This window comes from Brachyhypopomus gauderio, chromosome 11 (genome assembly GCF_052324685.1).
Source record: "Brachyhypopomus gauderio isolate BG-103 chromosome 11, BGAUD_0.2, whole genome shotgun sequence".
In the NCBI taxonomy this organism is placed as follows: Eukaryota; Metazoa; Chordata; class Actinopteri; order Gymnotiformes; family Hypopomidae; genus Brachyhypopomus; species Brachyhypopomus gauderio.
Window position 1 is genome coordinate 4593885 of NC_135221.1, and position 17744 is coordinate 4611628.

The 17744-nt window shown below is 47.3% G+C and overlaps 1 protein-coding gene across 4 annotated transcripts in view; it reads left to right on the plus strand.

Moving 5' to 3' along the window:
• fgf13a (fibroblast growth factor 13a) overlaps window positions 1–17744 on the plus strand; it is a 99339-nt gene that overhangs the window by 64808 nt on the left and 16787 nt on the right. For 3 of the 4 annotated variants that reach the window (XM_077021185.1, XM_077021182.1, XM_077021183.1), the window contains one exon: window positions 14951–15061. In XM_077021185.1, the coding sequence (XP_076877300.1) occupies window positions 14951–15061 (111 nt within the window). Of the gene's footprint in view, window positions 1–11573; window positions 12510–14950; window positions 15062–17744 lie in introns of those variants that run through there. The other variant, XM_077021184.1, reaches the window with a different exon arrangement.

The window sequence follows — 17744 nt, forward strand, 5'->3', positions numbered from 1 at the left end:
TAGATTATTTTTATAGTAGACATGCTTTGTTGACGTAAACAAGCAGTATTATATTGTATATATAATGTATGATATATTATATTGATTGAGCAGTATTATATTGATCGGTTTTGTTGCAATCTAGCTTTTACAACACATGATTGGACATGAGAACAGCAGCTTCAAGAGGGCCGCGTGTTCGCTCAAAGCCCAACATCTATTTCTTTAACGCACTGAAGGGTAATGAGTCAATAATCTGGTACATGGTACATCATAGCCAGGCTGCATGCACACAGGCAAAACGCGTGTACATCCAGACCATCCGAGCCCTGTGGGGGGGTGGTTGCTGGAACAGCCAGCAGCGTTTCGTTGGCGGTCGTCAGAGAGGTTCCCGTACAAGGAGGAATAAGGCTGGACAAGCGCCATCGAGCGAGAGAGTTTGGTCACCGTGTTTCCAAATGCCCACACAGCGCCCCCTGTGGAGATGATACGCACGAACGCGAGGAGCTCCCTTCCCTTCTCTTTCCTCTGGTACCTTTGACCTCGTCTGCCACAGGTGACCTTAAACAGGGGCAGCATGCCCAGCTGACCAATCAGGTGACTTTTGGTGCTCGCTGTTCCGTTACTCAGCAGGTCCGACTCCCCCTGAGTTTATTTCTATACTTTTTACTGACAAACGGAAAAAATGTCCATCCCATGTGATCATAATAAACACGCCAGCGAAGCTGAGACAGGGTATCGGTGTTCCCGTTAGCGTGGTGCTATAAACGACTGCAGGACACACACAGGCGCTCTCTGGAGTTCACCCACTCCACACACCAACCCGTTAACTCAGACTAAATCTTACATGCACTCTCACAGTCCTTATCGCACTCGCTAGCTCACATCACCCCACATTCAGTAATACTCCTGTGCTATAATTGCTGTCGTTTTTTCTGAGGATATCTGAGGATAGAACCTCTGACGGCATGTTTGCACCCTGTTCAGTGGTGTGTGTGTGTGTGTGTGTGTGTGTGTGTGTGGTGTGTGTGTGTGTTGTTTGTCACACAGTCCAGCCGGAGTGATAGACTGTAGTCACCTGTATTGAGATGGGTGTTTTGGGTAATGTAATGGCAACGCTAGCCTCTGCTATTCCAGCTGCTAATGGTGTAGGTTGTCGTTAACACAATAGCTGAGACCCTTTCCACACACCTTCTCTCCAGATCAGCAGGGCTGCCTGGTGACTCTCTGCATGTCGTGTGAACCGTGTTGTTCTGAAGCTCACTCACACCTGCTACTGGCTGATGGTGAGCAGTGAGCGTGATCCAGTCAAATAGAGAAAACCAGTCCACTCTGAGAACAGACGTAAATCATGATAATGGGAAGTTTGGGGACGAGCCCTAATCAGATCATCTTAGCCTTGACATGTCTGTCTCTGGGAGGCAGCTTGGGCTGGGGACCATGTTAGAGTTTAACCTCCTATCTGCAGAAGCCCTGGAGTCCCCAGATCCACTCAATGCCTCTTTGGAAAGACCCCAGCGGTTTAGCCTCTGAAAGACGTATAGGGAGGGTCTTCTTAGCCTCATTAACGCCCGTGCCTGGGCCTGTAGATTTGTTGGGTTCGAATGTAAAGACCCCTGGAGTGGAATGGCCGTTTCATGTAATGATGGAGTAAAGGGACACTGACTTGTGTTTACTCCTGAACTCTAAGAAGCATCACACCTGCAGGAGTTGGGGAAAACGTGGGCAAGAAGATCTAAAACAGGAGAAAGAGAATTAGTGAAAACCCTGAAGTGTCCCGTAAATGACTCTGGCAAGTAAGTGGAAGATACTGCAGACTCTGGGGCTGAGAGCCCAGGCAGGGACAACCGCGCCCCACAGGAAGATCTCACTTCGTTCCCTGAAGTGTTGCCGTACCTCTGCTCAGCGCAGGACGCTTCCTGTACCTGTTTGCTGCTTCTTGCCCCATTCCTGTAGTGAGAATAGGGGCAAATGAAGGCCAGGGGGAGGAGCTCCGAAATTATTCATGCACTGCAGCAGAACTCTGACGGGCCGCCTTGTGCTTTCTGGAGCGGCGTATACAGGTGGAGCTCAGATGGAGGCCAATCACACCGGAACGAAGACACGAGCACTTCACGCACGCGCTCCACACGCACACTGTAGCTACATGCTCCGCCCACACTCCCCACATACACAATACATGCACATGCTCAGTATGGACACCCCAGGGACACGTCCCACTACACGCTGTGCACACACGCTCCGCACATGCGTCTCACGCAAGTGGCCTGTGCACACTAGGGTGTCAGATGTTCAGTTCTGGTGCAGGGATGGAATTACTGGGAATCTGCTGAATTCTAAACAGCCTCCCCAGAATGATGCTGAGTGGTGTTTGCTGTGCATGTGTTTGTGCGTCTCTGTAAACACTCTAAAGTGTTTGTGTTGCGTGTGGCAGCTGTGTGTCTCTCTGAACTCTGATGAACACGTTCATGTTTCGTGCGGTACTCGTGTGACTGAACACTGATGCGTTCGTGCTCCGTGCCCGATCAGGACAGCCGAGCAGGAAGTCTGAGCTGGACAAATGTGTGACAGGAGGGGCTGACTTGACCCCCCCAACACCCATCCACCAGGCCAGGGCAACAAGCTCATCATTCGCCGTGATGCCATGACCAGTTCAGGGGGTGCCTGGCAGTTCCAGGTGAGAACACGGCAGCACGGCGGGGCTACACACCCTCTCCACCGCGATGTTACGCACGAGCATCTGTAGTCGCGCTGGTGAGCACAGCAGGCGGCTCCTCCAAAAATAACCACCATCACCGCGGCGACGCCCCGCGGGGGCCCGGAAAGCAGACGCCACGGCGACGGCAGCTATTTTAGAATGCGTGGTGCGGTTGCTAAGGTTTCCGCCAGTCACGCTGCAGTCTTCCGGACTGATGCCGACGGGGTTGACAGCTGCATGGACGTAGTTTTGATTTCATAAGTGGGGGGGACACAACCTGGGGTGGCGAACTGTTGAGCGGGGGGGGTTGAATGAAAATTGTTGAGCGCTGTGAACAAAAATTGTTGAGGGGGGGGGGGGGGGGGGGAGCTCGGAGCTGCATGATCCTAGTGCTAGATTTGTCGCTATTTGGATATTGTTTTTTTAACCGTTAAAAAGTGGGGGGGACATGACTTCGTCGCTACTTAAATATTTGGTTTTAACTGTAAAAACTGGGGGGGACCAAAACCGGCTTTTGAAAAAGTGGGGGGGACATGTCCCCCCCGTCCCCCCCCAAAACTACGTCCGTGGACAGCTGGCTGCCTCGGAGATGACACTTCCCAGACGAGGCAATGGGGTGTCGTAGTCCTCCACCCGCTCCGCCCTCACGGGTAGCCCCCATCCTCCCTTCGGCCTCCTCCCTGAATCTCACTATCGGTGTTAATCCATTATGTCTGGATCCCAGACATGTAAGGGCCCATCAGTGATATTTGGGGTAAGTGGAAATTTTGGTAATTGTCATTATTAACAAAAGTAACTAAAACTGGGTAAATTTTTTTTAACTGGGTAAATTAAACCAACAACCAACAATGCTTGTGGCATGTCAGGAATTCTTTAAATGAAATAATTCACTTAGCATGTCTAGCTAGGCATATGTACTTTACTTAGCACATTGTAGCATCCAGCAGGAACAGAAGAAGATCTGGTAGGAGTTTGGCCAGTACAGAAGTCTTTCCTTTCTAAGCTTATGACTTCCTGCATGCATGTTTTCCACCAGTAAATGCTTAAGACAGATTTACTGTCGAGAACATTTGACCCATATTAAGTAATGTCAGGTGGTTCGTTTACGTCACCGTAGCGACGCCCACGTTCTCTCATGCTTGTGCTGGGCATCTCGGTTCCTCTTCACACCTCTCCCTCTGTGATCGGTCACTGGTGAATAAATGGTGGGGTAGACCAGCAACACAGAACCAGATTCTGGGTTAAGCTCCCCATGACAGGTAGCCTCATTCCAGGGCCTCCACTACTGAAGATTCTGGCCCACTTTGAGGTTGCAAATTCTTTCTTTATTTATTTATTGCTAGACTTGGCTAAAACAGTCGACTGAACTAAACTAAAACATGGGCCATGCAGCCATTTTGATGTTGTTATTGTTATCATCTTTGTTGTTTGGGCTCAGTTAACACTTCAGTTTAACAGGTTCATTTTGCATGTGTGTGTTGTGCTGGAACATCGAGCCAGACCAGTGCCTGGCGGCGGTTATCATTCTCCCAGTGTGTACTGCACTCTGGGCAGATGTAGCTTACAACCCCAGGTCCTAGCCTGTGGCCTCCTCTACAGATGCCCCCACCCCCCAGGGAGGAGGGCGGGGAGTCACGGCTCCCATCTAGTCTATTTCCAGCGGCAAGCGTGCTCCAATCGCATTCGGGCCACGTGGGTCCCAGCACAGAGCTGCGTAGTGGGGACCAGCACAGAGCTGCGTAGTGGGGACCAGCACAGAGCTGCGTAGTGGGGACCAACACAGAGCTGCGTAGTGGGCACCAGCACAGAGCTGCGTAGTGGGGACCAACACAGAGCTGCGTAGTGGGGACCAACACAGAGCTGCGTAGTGGGGACCAGCACAGAGCTGCGTAGTGGGGACCAGCACAGAGCTGCGTAGTGGGGACCAGCACAGAGCTGCGTAGTGGGCACCAGCACAGAGCTGCGTAGTGGGGACCAGCACAGAGCTGCGTAGTGGGGACCAACACAGAGCTGCGTAGTGGGGACCAGCACAGAGCTGCGTAGTGGGCACCAGCACAGAACTGCGTAGTGGGGACCAGCACAGAGCTGCGTAGTGGGCACCAGCACAGAACTGCGTAGTGGGCACCAGCACAGAGCTGCGTAGTGGGCACCAGCACAGAACTGCGTAGTGGGGACCAACACAGAGCTGCGTAGTGGGCACCAGCACAGAGCTGCGTAGTGGGCACCAGCACAGAACTGCGTAGTGGGGACCAGCACAGAGCTGCGTAGTGGGCACCAGCACAGAGCTGCGTAGTGGGGACCAGCACAGAGCTGCGTAGTGGGCACCAGCACAGAACTGCGTAGTGGGGACCAACACAGAGCTGCGTAGTGGGGACCAGCACAGAGCTGCGTAGTGGGGACCAGTGCTTGGAGGACTACTTGCTTACAGAAGCATTTTAAGTCCTGCTATCTGTGTGAGATCAGTCTGACACTAATGAGTGTACTAAGAGAGGGACTTGACTAACATGTAGCACTCATTAGTTTGAAACACTGATGTCACGACAGGATGTCACGTCTAGGTCAGTGGCAAATGGGTCAAAGTTGAACTCAACTGAACTGTGAACATAAGGACATAAAATACTTAAGGTTAACCTCAACCTAACCTGTTAATCCTGTTAATCCTGTTAACCCTGACCCTCTGGCTTAAAGACCATCACTCTCGCCACTGGGAAACAATGGCTTCTGCAGCCCTGAAACTGACTGGACACAAATAATCTACAGGCACACTAATGGCGTTTAGTGTTAGTGCGGCTTTGCCTCACAAAATCTCCCACGAGCACCGTGAGTGATCGTGCAGTGCATGATGGCAGCCCTGCGACCGGAGAACCGGAGTTACAATGCAGTTACTTATGCAGATTTCCACACAAACCATTGGAGGTTATGACGCATCTCATTATAAGTGTTTACCCAATCAGAAAACAAACAGTGACATGTCAACATGGAAGGAAAATGATTAGCATTGTCCAGACACCTCCTCCATAATGATGCCACTACTGTCAGATACACATAGAGCAATAACGAAGAACTGATGGATGGATGTCAGAAATTGTTAGTGTTTCTGAGCCAAACATCATTTAAATAAAATATATGTTGGCCTACACTTTAAAATCACTGCATCTTGTCTTATTTTGCTGGCCATGATGCTAGCCTGCTAATGGTGCTATATTGTATTTATACAAAACTTTGATGTCCTTTTGCAATTGAAACCCCACCAGGAAGAATCTTTGCCTGATAACATTGTAACACTTATACAAATGACTGATTTTTGGACTCCCCTGTTAATGCAGCTTTAGCAGAACAGGGCGAAGGACGAGGAGTTGATCGGTCTTACTGGTCAAAGTACCGTAAAACTCAAAAACTAGTGATCCAAAACTGGACCAGGAAACAGTGCCTAAGTAAGTCATCAGTCAGTTTCAGGACGGCAATGCTACCAAACCAGGACTGCACAATTATCTTGATTCTCCTCATGACTCTTCAAGACTTGACGCTTGACGCTTCATCTCGGTGACAGCAGCTGCTAAAATTATTCTCGGTGTGTTTGAGGGCCACTGGGGACACGTCCAATGAAAGGGACTTTACTTCAAGGTAAATCTGAAGCCCAGAGTCCTGATGAGTTATGAAAATAGCCACTGTTGTCTGCTGGAGGACAGCGTTAGATCCGTCTGCCAGGTTTAGCGTCTGCGACGGCTCACCCGTACGGTTCCGGGGGCCGGCGCTTTAAGGAGGACAATGCTGCCGTATAATTGGGACAGCGCAGAATTAATGAAGGATGGACTCGTGCGACCCCGTTTTCCTTTCAGCTCTCCTCAAACAGCATGGCAGCCGCAGCAGGGGACAGTGGTGAGCTGAAGGTCTGGGGAACAGACAGGCCTGCGTGGGAAGGTGTCCTGGGGTGCACAGGTGACGACCAAACGTGACCTCAGACTAAAACCTTCCTGAACCTTTCTCAGTGCTCTCTGACCCTCTGACCCTTTGCTTCTCTTAGCCGGTGTGCCACTTCATGTCATTTTATCACGTTTTAACAATGTACACGGCACTCTCGCTGATACATCAAGCTGATTTCCTTCTTATAATTAATCCTTAATCTTTGATATTCTTCTTTCTTGTTCTTTTTTTATCGGACATGGTTACTAAATCCGTATTGTGGTGATGAGTGTAAAGCACTGGGGTTGATCCGGGGTTGATCCGGGGTTGATCCGGGGTTGACCCGGGGTTGACCCGGGGGCTTCGCACTGCTTTCCTCCCCGGGAAGGTGTGGTCTCCGCTCTTGCATATAGACATGGTCTCTATGACAACCCCCCCCCCCCCCCCCATTGCCATGGCACTGGTGACCAGCGTTCTGCAGTGTAGATCCCGTTTATAGCATAGCATTGTTGAGCTGTGCCGTTAATAACGGTGCAAAGACAGCATGTTGTAAAGAGAAAGACGGGTGTGCATGTTCTAGCTCTTCAAAAGCACAAGACTTGTTGCTTCTGCAACTGTCTGATACCTTTAAAAATTATTCATTAATTTAATCATTTGCAAACTGTTTTCTGATCTTATGGACACCTGATGAAATTTTGTAGATTTGAAACGGGAGTAAACTCCTTTGGTCTCCTGTGTGTTCTTTTCACCGTTGCTCTCTTTCAGTATGCGCATACATTATTGTAACCTTATTTTTACCCCAAGAAATATTCAAATATGCCGCTGAAGTATGACACATGGGCACCTTGTGGAAACGAAAATGTGAAATTACTCAAGAGAAAACAGATCAAAAACAGATCAACACCCACTGGATTCTTGAGACAGGCTCTCCCGAGGCCCATTAACAGCAGTGCCATCTAGAGGCAGAAATTAGCAATCACAACAATATCTATCTGAGGTGATGTCATCATTTCCCACTATGGAGAACTGACAGGGCTGCATGTTGCCAATATTCTAGTGCTGCCAGGCTGAAGGGGGGTAGTGCTTCAGTGTGGCCATCTGTGTGCCTGTGTGTGTTGGCCTGGCCTTCCCGGCTCTCAGGATCGAGATTGAGCGCCTGACAGGCTGCCGGGTGTGTGCTACAGGAGGCGGCCCTGCAGGACCGGGAGTGGGCTCAGACCCGGCCAACAGTGCCTCTGTTGTGATGCTGCTTATTGGTCTCATTCAAGCACGTGATACATGTGAGAACCATGTGAGGTGTGTCAGAATCTTGCGAGGTGTGTCAGAACCATGTGAGGTGTGTCAGAATCTTGTGAGGTGTGTCAGAATCTTGTGAGGTGTGTCGGAACCACGTGAGGTGTATCAGAACCATGTGAAGTGTGTCAGAACGATGTGAGGTGTGTCAGAACCACGTGAGGTGTATCAGAACGACGTGAGGTGTGTCAGAATCTTGTGAGGTGTGTCGGAACCACGTGAGGTGTATCAGAACCACGTGAAGTGTGTCAGAATGATGTGAGGTGTGTCAGAACCACGTGAGGTGTATCAGAACCACGTGAGGTGTGTCAGAACCACGTGAGATGTATCAGATTCTATATGTGGAGAAAAGAGAGTTACATATGTATTAAAGGTCTCAGAATAATTAGTAAGGTTCGCTTTCGTTAAGAGGTCTCGTTTTCCCTGTTCTTATGCTTTTAATTAAACCGTGAGGCCTTGAACCATGTGCAGATTACATCGACATTCATAAAAGGTGTTTGGTATTAGAGCACCACTGAGATACTTCTGCATACTGGATCTTCAGAACAAGGCAGGATTTATATTACAACTCCAGAGTTGCTTTGTTCTGACTAACCCAAAACTCACCGTACAGTGCTGGCAGAGAAGTGTGTTTTTACTTATGCTTAAAGTTGCTTTGTACAAGAGTATCTGCCAAATGAATTGAATGTTCGTTTAAGTATGAGCCCAAGATCTGATATCATAGTAAACAGGCTGCAACAGTAATACCTCCTGTGAAGTGATATAATGTTCAGTCAGCACTTGGTCCAACTTATCCTGTTTACTGGTTATGTCTGCAAAAGCTCTTCATCATGTACTGACAGGTGGGATGATCTCTGAGGAAGATTGAACGTGATCTGTCTCAAACGGCCGGTGCTGCTGGTGCAGAGACCAGTCTACAAGTTATACGTCTAATAACTGTTCCAGTGTTACTAAGAGCTGTAAAGTTCAAGTGGTTAGAAAACTTAAAGAAGTAAACAACTCATGTAAGGTGGAAATATTACAGAGAAGGGATTTAACATGTTGAATTATGGTGCCAAAATTTAAAAAGTGGAACTTGATCTATATCCTGAGATGAATTATTTATAGTAATCATAAATCAAATGAAGCCTTACTATTTTTATGTTGAGAGATACATTTACTCGCGCTCAGTCTTGGCGTGGGGTGGGGGCGTCACGCTGAACTGGAAAATAACGTGATTCATTCGCGCCATCTAGTGGTCAAACGTAGTAGGTTTAAAACCGAAAAATTAACAGGTTCGACCGGCATAATCGGGCGCCCTGTGCTGTCTCGTTTGTTCTGTTCCATTCCACAAAGATATAGTAATTAGGACCAACGGTAAATTCATCAACATGTCTGTGAATACTGGTCCCCTCAAATTTTGTTTAAAACAATCACACTGCATTATTTCATGACGTAAGTAATTCTGAAGACCTGCAGAAGGGGAACGCACTGCGCGCGCTTGTTGTCGTATCCGCAGGTGCACGCTGGTGCGCTGCAGTGGAGAGTGAACGATCCGGCGTAACTGGTTTACACGACGCATTAAAGGATCGTTTTACAGCCGTTTGTCTGTAACATGAGAGCAAAGAGCGGTCCGCCTCAATACGATGCGCAGTTTCAGCGCGTCCGTTCGATTGCTCTCTGCAATTTTGACCCAGAGAGCCGCAGTTTCGTGAACACACGCCCTGTTTGCCGGAGCCACAGCGCCTCCCAATGAATCTTTAATGTCCGCTTTTGAAGTCATAATGGCATGTCACTAATGTCCACTAATGATCTCCGAGCGCTGTAGGCCCCGCCTCAATGGCTTCTCTGCTGTTCCCTTGAGATTTCTTTTTATATAGTTAAAACTTTGAAAACATCTTCCTGCGCGCATTGAAACGTCGCAGGATTGCCTTTGCTTCCAGGATACTGTCTTCGCATTTTGACTGATAAACATGACTTTTCCACTTAGAAAATCTATATCAGGTATGGATAAACTTTACTGCTTTATCTTTCCTTCAAATAATGACATTTGGAAATCTTAAGAAGTTATCAAACAACTGAAAAAAGGGCTGTTTATCTAGACGTTGGATCCGGAAGTGCATGCATGGCTATTCTGTTTACTACAATGGTCTAGTGTTAATATGAACTGTCCAAGGTGCTGAATTAGAGTGTGCAACATCTTTATCTTTACTAATACGAACGTACTCTGAATCTTAGAATGTAGTATGAATCCTAATAGGCAAGACTCTTGGAATTATGTGTGATATTTGTTATTAAATACCCACGTGTTTACAAAATGCAGAGGATATTTCTGATTTTCCCGTTTTCTAAACTTCTTAATACTTTCTTTAAGAAACAATTCAGATGAGTCATTATATCTTTGCATAGTCTAATGGATTCTGTAGAATTATAATTTATAATTATGCATATTTAATTTTAGATTGTGCATTTGGATGTTGAATGATCAACAACAGCTCTTGTGCCGTGTCTCGGATCCCCAGTCTTCTTCCAACATCCTCTAGCCATTTCATTGTTTGTGCAAACTCACTTTGATACAAAATTTAAACTGGTGGTTTTATTATTATTCATTTAACTGGATTCAATTGAGGAAGACAATAATATGATGGGCTATAACAGTCGAGTACAAGGATTAGCAAACGCTGAGATACGTAGACGTAGGTGGGCTACGTTAACTTTCTCATTATGGCAAATTAACTTCCTCAACACGCCGAGCGCTGTTGGTAATCTTAAAGTTGAGTTTAAGATGATCGTCTAGAGATGAATGCTCTTTTTTGTGGCAGTGATTTTACGAATTACATTGGCGCTGGTGTACGAGCGCGTGTGCGCTAGGTGGTGCTAGAGCTGAACTTAACGGAGGCCCGTTTGCCGACTGGAGCGCTTCGGCACGTCGAGGTTGGGGGAGTGAGCGATCATTTGCATGTCCTTCGGTTTTTGTTTTTGTTTTGTTCGTTACAGTAAACTATCATCTTCCCTTATGAACTTAAGCGTTCACGAGCAATATTAAACAAACAAGCAGTAGTAACTAAAGCAACCACCGAAGTTAAAAAATGCAAATGATAGTTTACTTATCTCCAATTTTATTTAAATTTACTAGTGTACGCCACGAAATCTACGACAGGATATCTGACATTTATTTTGAAAATAACAGCGCATCCGCAAAAACTTTTTTTTTCTGTTAATAATTGCAGGTGGGTCAAAGAGCGGCCTCTTCCTTGTAAACGATTCACTGCCACGACAACCAACGACCCTCAGGAGGGGCATCCCTGTTCTTACCTCAATCTGATCATTGCGCGTTTAGGTATAAGCCCTGCGAAATGTGAAACTGTTATCTTACAAAATACTGTTAGTGATCATTTGATCTGGTTTATTTCCTTTAATTCACCTTAGCACACTATCCATGGGGTGTGTGAATGTTGGACTGTTGAACGTCCTGTGTGGCCATGACACCACTGTCAAGTTTGTTCCGTAATCTGGCGCTGGACGGGATGAATCTTCTCGCCGTCCGCGAGGTGCTGTTTCCGCCGGTGAATGAGCGCATGAGCGCGCGTGAGAACCCAGAATGTCAAACGCGTAGCCTGCATATTACGCACGCCGTGCGCACGCACGCACCGCCTGCTTATATTGAATCAGATTTACATGCTTCTTCCTGTTCTTAGGCGGAGTGTTGCCACTGAATTCTGGCTACAATTAGACTACTTGAAACAGATTTTTCCCCTGCGTAAATATAATGCAAAAGCGTTATATCTAACTTAATCCCTCAAAACTCGCGAGATGAATAATCCGCACCCATCTTAACATGGCAACGGTCGTTAGGGTCTGGGATTAACTGAAAGGGGTGGGGGGAACTCTGTAGAAAATGTTCTGTCGCTCGCTTTGCTAACAGGTGTTTTTTCTCCTGGCTGTGTTCAGAAGCGCTGTCGCTCCTCCGCCGCTGTCGCGTGCGCTGTTTCTTGGCATGGTGCGAAACGCGTTTTGGGACTTGAGTCGAACCGAGCCAGCCTGTGCAGCAGCGATGCCCAGATAGTGACATTTTGGAGATCGGAGTCTCTCGCTGCGGAACACTACAGTCTGAACGTGGATGCTGTGTGATCTGATGAACACTTTCTGAAGATGAAATGCAGGACAGGAGAAACACCAATGTGAACCTGAGGCATTTTTTGTTTTCTTAATTAAAACGAGAATAAACTCCACTTAGACTTTCGGGGTTTGGAGGGGGGGGCGGGCAACTTTCAAACGCCAACCCGTTTTTCCACCGGATTATTTTTGTTATTATTTATTTATTTTACATCGAACGATGACTGTTACGAAAACTTGGACGTGAGCGATTAACTTGACGATTTATGTGCGCAAATCCCGCGTTGGAGCAGGCGGGAGTGGCGAATTTTCTCATTAGGAAGTTTTCCGTGGTGCACCGTCAAACTGGCGATGGCTGCGGCGATCGCCAGCTCCCTCATTCGGCAGAAGAGGCAGGCGAGGGAGCGCGAGAAGTCAAACGCCTGCCGCTGCGTCAGCAGTCCGAACAAAACCAAAGGAACATGCGAGAAACCCAGTCGGCTCAGTGTTTTCTCTCGGGTCAAGCTCTTCGGCTCCAAGAAGCGCCGGAGGAGACGACCAGGTCTGCCGATTCCAAAGCTTATGAGGGGGGATTCCTCACCATCATCCCGCTCGTCACCTCCATAAGCATGATAGGCGGTCATCGTGCAACTATGTCGATAAACTACCATTTCATTAGTCGTCATCTCCACCTGTCGTGCATCCAACAGCGTTTGACTTAAAGTGGTCGCGGACTCGCAGAGAACTTCCTCGCTACGTTTTTATAGTGTTCAGAACATGTGAGCAGAATTATGTAATCCAAATCTCGCACATTCAATCATTCTTGTATATGATGGAAATGGAAAATGAAGACATATATAAATGTTTGTTTGAAAGGAGTTAAAAATGCATCTTTTTGTTGTAAAATGGATTAGAAGTAGCAGGGTGGGCACTCCTTTCTGTGTGTGTGTGTGTGTGTGTGTGTGTGTGTGTGTGTGTGTGTGTGTGTGTGTGTGTGTGTGTGTGTACTCAGCAGCCCTATACCAGGCTGAGCAAGTCTGTGATTATTCACTCCCAGTAATTCAAACAACATGGGCCCCGTTGCTCTTTGAAAAGCAACTCAGCCATATTCCTCCCAGTCTGGAACAGATACCACAGAAGTTGTTTTAAGCAGGTAATAATAAATTAGTCAAACTTGAGGCATGCATTTATGCACAGTATGTATTCACTTGAACAGGTTGTTTATTTGTTTATTGATTGATGTGATCTCCCAAGCGTGTGCAGGTTGTGGGATGTTTGTGTACCTTCCGTTATAAAACACCACGTTTGAGTCTCAAGGGTTTCAGTGCCGGTGCATGTCCTGAAGACTGTCCTGAAGACTGTAGGAATAGGGTCGTGCATTTCCCCTGATGCAGAGTGTCTCCTTTGAGAGGATTTCCAGTTCATTTGGATCACAGAGAGGGTATATGGTATATGCTAGTTTCACTCCAAGCCCTTGCATTGCCGTGGTTCGGTATAGCACCCTGCATTAGGGTGTTTATTGTGCTGGGGAAGTCGTTTGGGGATGGAGCATCGTCCTGACAGCTCTCATGTATCACCACCACGCCGCCTCTTAAACGCCTGATGGCTCCCGGTTCTCCTACTCCCATTTCTCCCTTCTCTCTCTCACTCATCCGTCTATCTGTCCACCATCCGTCTGTGTGTGTGTCTCTGTCTTGCTCTCGCACGTACGAGCAGGAGTGCCGTGCTCACACCTCAGCTCGCCGTGGTGAGAGAGGGTGGGAAGGGCTTACATAACACACGTGTGACGCCGACGGGTTTCAGAGAGAAGATCTCGGAGCTGGCGCCAGATACTGCAGCAGCAGCACTAACACACACACACACACACACACACACACACACACACACACACACACACACACACTCACACTCACAAGTTAGCCAAGCCGTGACAGACTAACTCTACTCTTACCTCATTTTCTCCATGTAGAGAGTTGTCCATATGTGTGTGTGGGCACCTAACATGTAAATGTTTAAATTCTTTTTATTCGACTTTTTCCAGAATCTATTTTTCAGTTAATATCGGCACATTCCCCAACGCACAACAACCAGGCCTCCCATTACAACCATGAAGGCAGCACAGGGCTGCATCTTGATACCCGCCCACATTCGAATGCTCCTCAGAGCTTGGAGGAGATCCAGCTACATCCTCTCCTCAGCTTGTTCCACTAGCCCCGTCATATCTACAGAGTAATCGCTGCCACCGGGTAGTGTTTCCAGGGTAGGAGAGCCCTTCCTGAAGGGATGCGAAGTCCGTAGAGCCAAATCAAGACCCGTGACTTGAAGGGTTGTCGGCCAGTTTGTGTCAAGAGAGAGCAGAGGTTCTAAACAGGAAGCTGTTGGAGCAAAAATATATAAGAGCATGTGAATGACCAAGGCAACGTAGAGAAACGAGGCCATGGACAATGAGCGGCACGGATGATGGAGATGAAAGTTGGTGTAGAGCGTGGTGGAGACCGTCGGCATGGGCGCAGTTAGGGACGGCGGAGAGGAGCCTCCTGTTTTAATGGCGAAACACATGGGACCATGCTGGGAATCGCATGGTTACGTTTTGCAAGCGATTAGCAGAAGCTTCAGGTGACATCCATCCAAAGGCAGTGGAATCTGCTCATGTTAATTAGTCTCTGATGCAAAGGATGCAGTGCCTTCATAGTATTCATCAGTGCTGGCCCAAAATCGCTGCCTCAGGTGCCTTAAAATGACGTGTGAATGCGCACAACACTCCTGATCTTATGCTCTCTGACTCTTTCCTCCAGCCGTTGTCTTGCATGTGGTGTGCGTGGGGTTTCCTCGAGTGAGCAGCAGGGGTGATATCTTCAGCGAGGCTCTGCAATGGCCTCCAGGTCACTGCAAGAGCAGAGAGTCCTGCTAAGTCTCCCAGTCGCGTTCCCCGTAGCAGTGCCTGTCTCACAGAACTCTCTGTCTCTCTCTCTCTGCCTGTCTGTCTCTGCCTGTCTGTCTCAGAGCCCCAGCTGAAGGGGATCGTGACCAAGCTGTACAGTCGACAGGGCTTCCATCTCCAGCTCCAGGCAGATGGAACCATCGACGGGACGAAGGAGGAGGACAGTGGTTTCAGTAAGTCTGCCAGCGTCTGCTCCCTTCACTCGGGGGATCACACACTCTGCTCTCAGTGTGTGCTCATCTACTGTGAACACACCTACTGGATAGAACTTCAGAGGAGAGTTTCCCTTCCATATGTGTTTATGTTACAGATTATGTTGTATCGTAGGCTGGCGGTTTGGTCTTTTCTGAAATAGGTCTCCTCTTCCAGCACGTCTACTCTCACGCTTGTGTTCTCTTCTCTCTCTGTCTGTCTCTCTCTCTCTCTCTCTCTCTCACACACACACACACAATTTCAAAGGCAGGGCTGCAAATGGAAGGATCAATAAGCTTAAGAATTACAAGTGTTATTTATTTATTTATCTTTTACCATGTCACTTCTGGTAATTTAGTGTACAGTAAAGCAGAATTGTGCTATTTGTTGACTCTGGAAAGGTTGTACTTTTCAAAAAGTTAAAGAAATATAAAGTTTTTTCTAAAATAAAAGCTTTTGACACCAGGTTTAAGAAAATAATTAAATACTGATTTTAAAGGAATCTACAAATAGCAGAGTTTGTGTCTTCTGATTCCTTCCTGTAACCCTGAATGTATTTTATTTCTATGGTGAACATTGGTAAAGGAGGTCAATTGGTTAAAACTGACCAAAAAATATATCCTATCAGGCAGGAGCTGTGTCACTCATGTAAGGTTTCTAAGCAGAGTATGTCTCAGCAGAGGTTAGACAGTCTCCAGAGGTAAGACAGCCCGCCAGGCTACAGGAGGTAAGACAGCCCACCAGGCTCCAGTAGGTCTGGACAGGCTTGATGGCATTGAAAGCTCACACAAGTGAGACAGCGGGCGCCTTAGAGGCAGGCGTCTAATTTAATCTGCACCGTGTCACTTCGTCGCTCAGCAGATGTGACATCATGAAGCCCATAAACGAGTTCAACTCGGTTACATTTGTCATTAACGTGGGTTGTGAACAGAACGCATGACACAGGAAAGGTAATAGGAGACTATAATCACCCAGGTGTTTAATTATGGTCCTCCCTAGACAAGGAAGAAGGAGAGGTAATCTGATGGACCTCATCAAGTTTTGTGGTTGTTTCATAATTGAGTTCTAATTGCGCTGTGATTCGAGACGTCGAGTAATCGGCTAAAGCAAAATCGGTTTGTCGGTTCTGCTGTTTATTTTAAAGCCTAGAGTCTTTGGCTTCGAAAAACCCGTCTGAAGCCTCCAGGCTGAGTGCTGAACGCTGGAGAGAATCCGAGTGTAAACAGATCTCATAGGCTGCACGCCAGCCGGCCCCTATTGATCTGCGGCCCCGCCCTGGCCCTGGCCCCGCCCTCCGGCTGCTCGGATTGGCCGCCATGTCCTACGGGAGCGAGGTTACCTAACAAGCAGCCTCCCTTTCTCACCTAACACTGGTATGACGGACGGAACGGAAAGTGTCCGCTGGAGATTGGAAGTGGGAAAAACAGTCGCTTCTATCTCTCGCGCTACAAAAATAGCATTGTTAGCATCCGGCTGGCCTTGTCTCCATAGCGACGGCAGTTGAGGCTTATTGGTTGACTTGTGTGCGGTGGTGTGTGTTAGAGAGGATGGTCTGCTCACACGCATCAACTCTCTAAAATATATCTATGCCTGTCATGTGAACACAATGACAGAGAAAGGTTTAATTTATAGAGTTGAGCACATGCGTAAAAAAATGTCTATTACAGAATTAGAATGCCTTTCAAATGTATTTCAAAATCCTTATTTTCATTGTTTGATTAAAGTTAGAAAAGTAGATTGTAGTGAAACAAATTGTGATGTTAAAATTTTTTAATGTATTGCTAAGAGAATATCTCTTTATATTTCTTTAATACCAACCCGTGGGACAAGAATCAGGCTGGTTTCAGAAGCAGGAACCTGGGTAATGAGAGTGTCCATCAAGTGGACGTCCATTGATAAAAATCTTGTTATTATTGAGCGGGTTTTATCTTCAGCCCTGATGAGCGTTGCGTGGGAACAGAACGTGGGTGCTCATCTCCGTCGTGACATGTCGTCGCTCCTTCTGCTGTGGACGTTCCTTCCACCCAGACCTTCATTCGGTTCCTGATCGATGTGTCTGGACTGGAAGCCTTTGCTTCTGTCAGCCTGAGCGTTTATCGGGCCGACCCGCCCCTTCACCCTCTGTTGGGTCAGTCCCGGTTCCCATCAGATCAATTTTAGAGGAGTTCACGGCTGAGAAGCTCGGCCCTTAAGGAGGCATGCTAATGAGGCTTCCTACATGTTGAAATGCTGCCAGATGAAAAATATTGGCTTTCTATTGATATTTATTTTCTGTAAACAACAACAAAAACTAATACAGAATACGCAGTGTAAATAAATACAATTGGTTGCATTATGTAAAATTCATTATGTAATTTGATTGACTTCAAAATAGTTTTTGTACATTTTATTCATAAGTATGATAATGAGTATGGATGTGTCATTGAGCGCCACATCGGTATATAGGTCTGCTGTAGATCCAGTCAGCTCTGTGTAAGATATGTGCCATGTGGCTCTTTTAGGAAGCTCGGCGTTACGGGGCTTTGGTCAGTGGCTGCGAGGTCTCTGGAGACTCGGGCGAATCTCCAGACTTATTTGGCTAGATTCTTCCAGGGAATGACTGTGGTTTCACACCTTTGAGGAAGCGTGTTCTGGGGAGCTTTCTCTCTAGGGCACAGGCTGCCG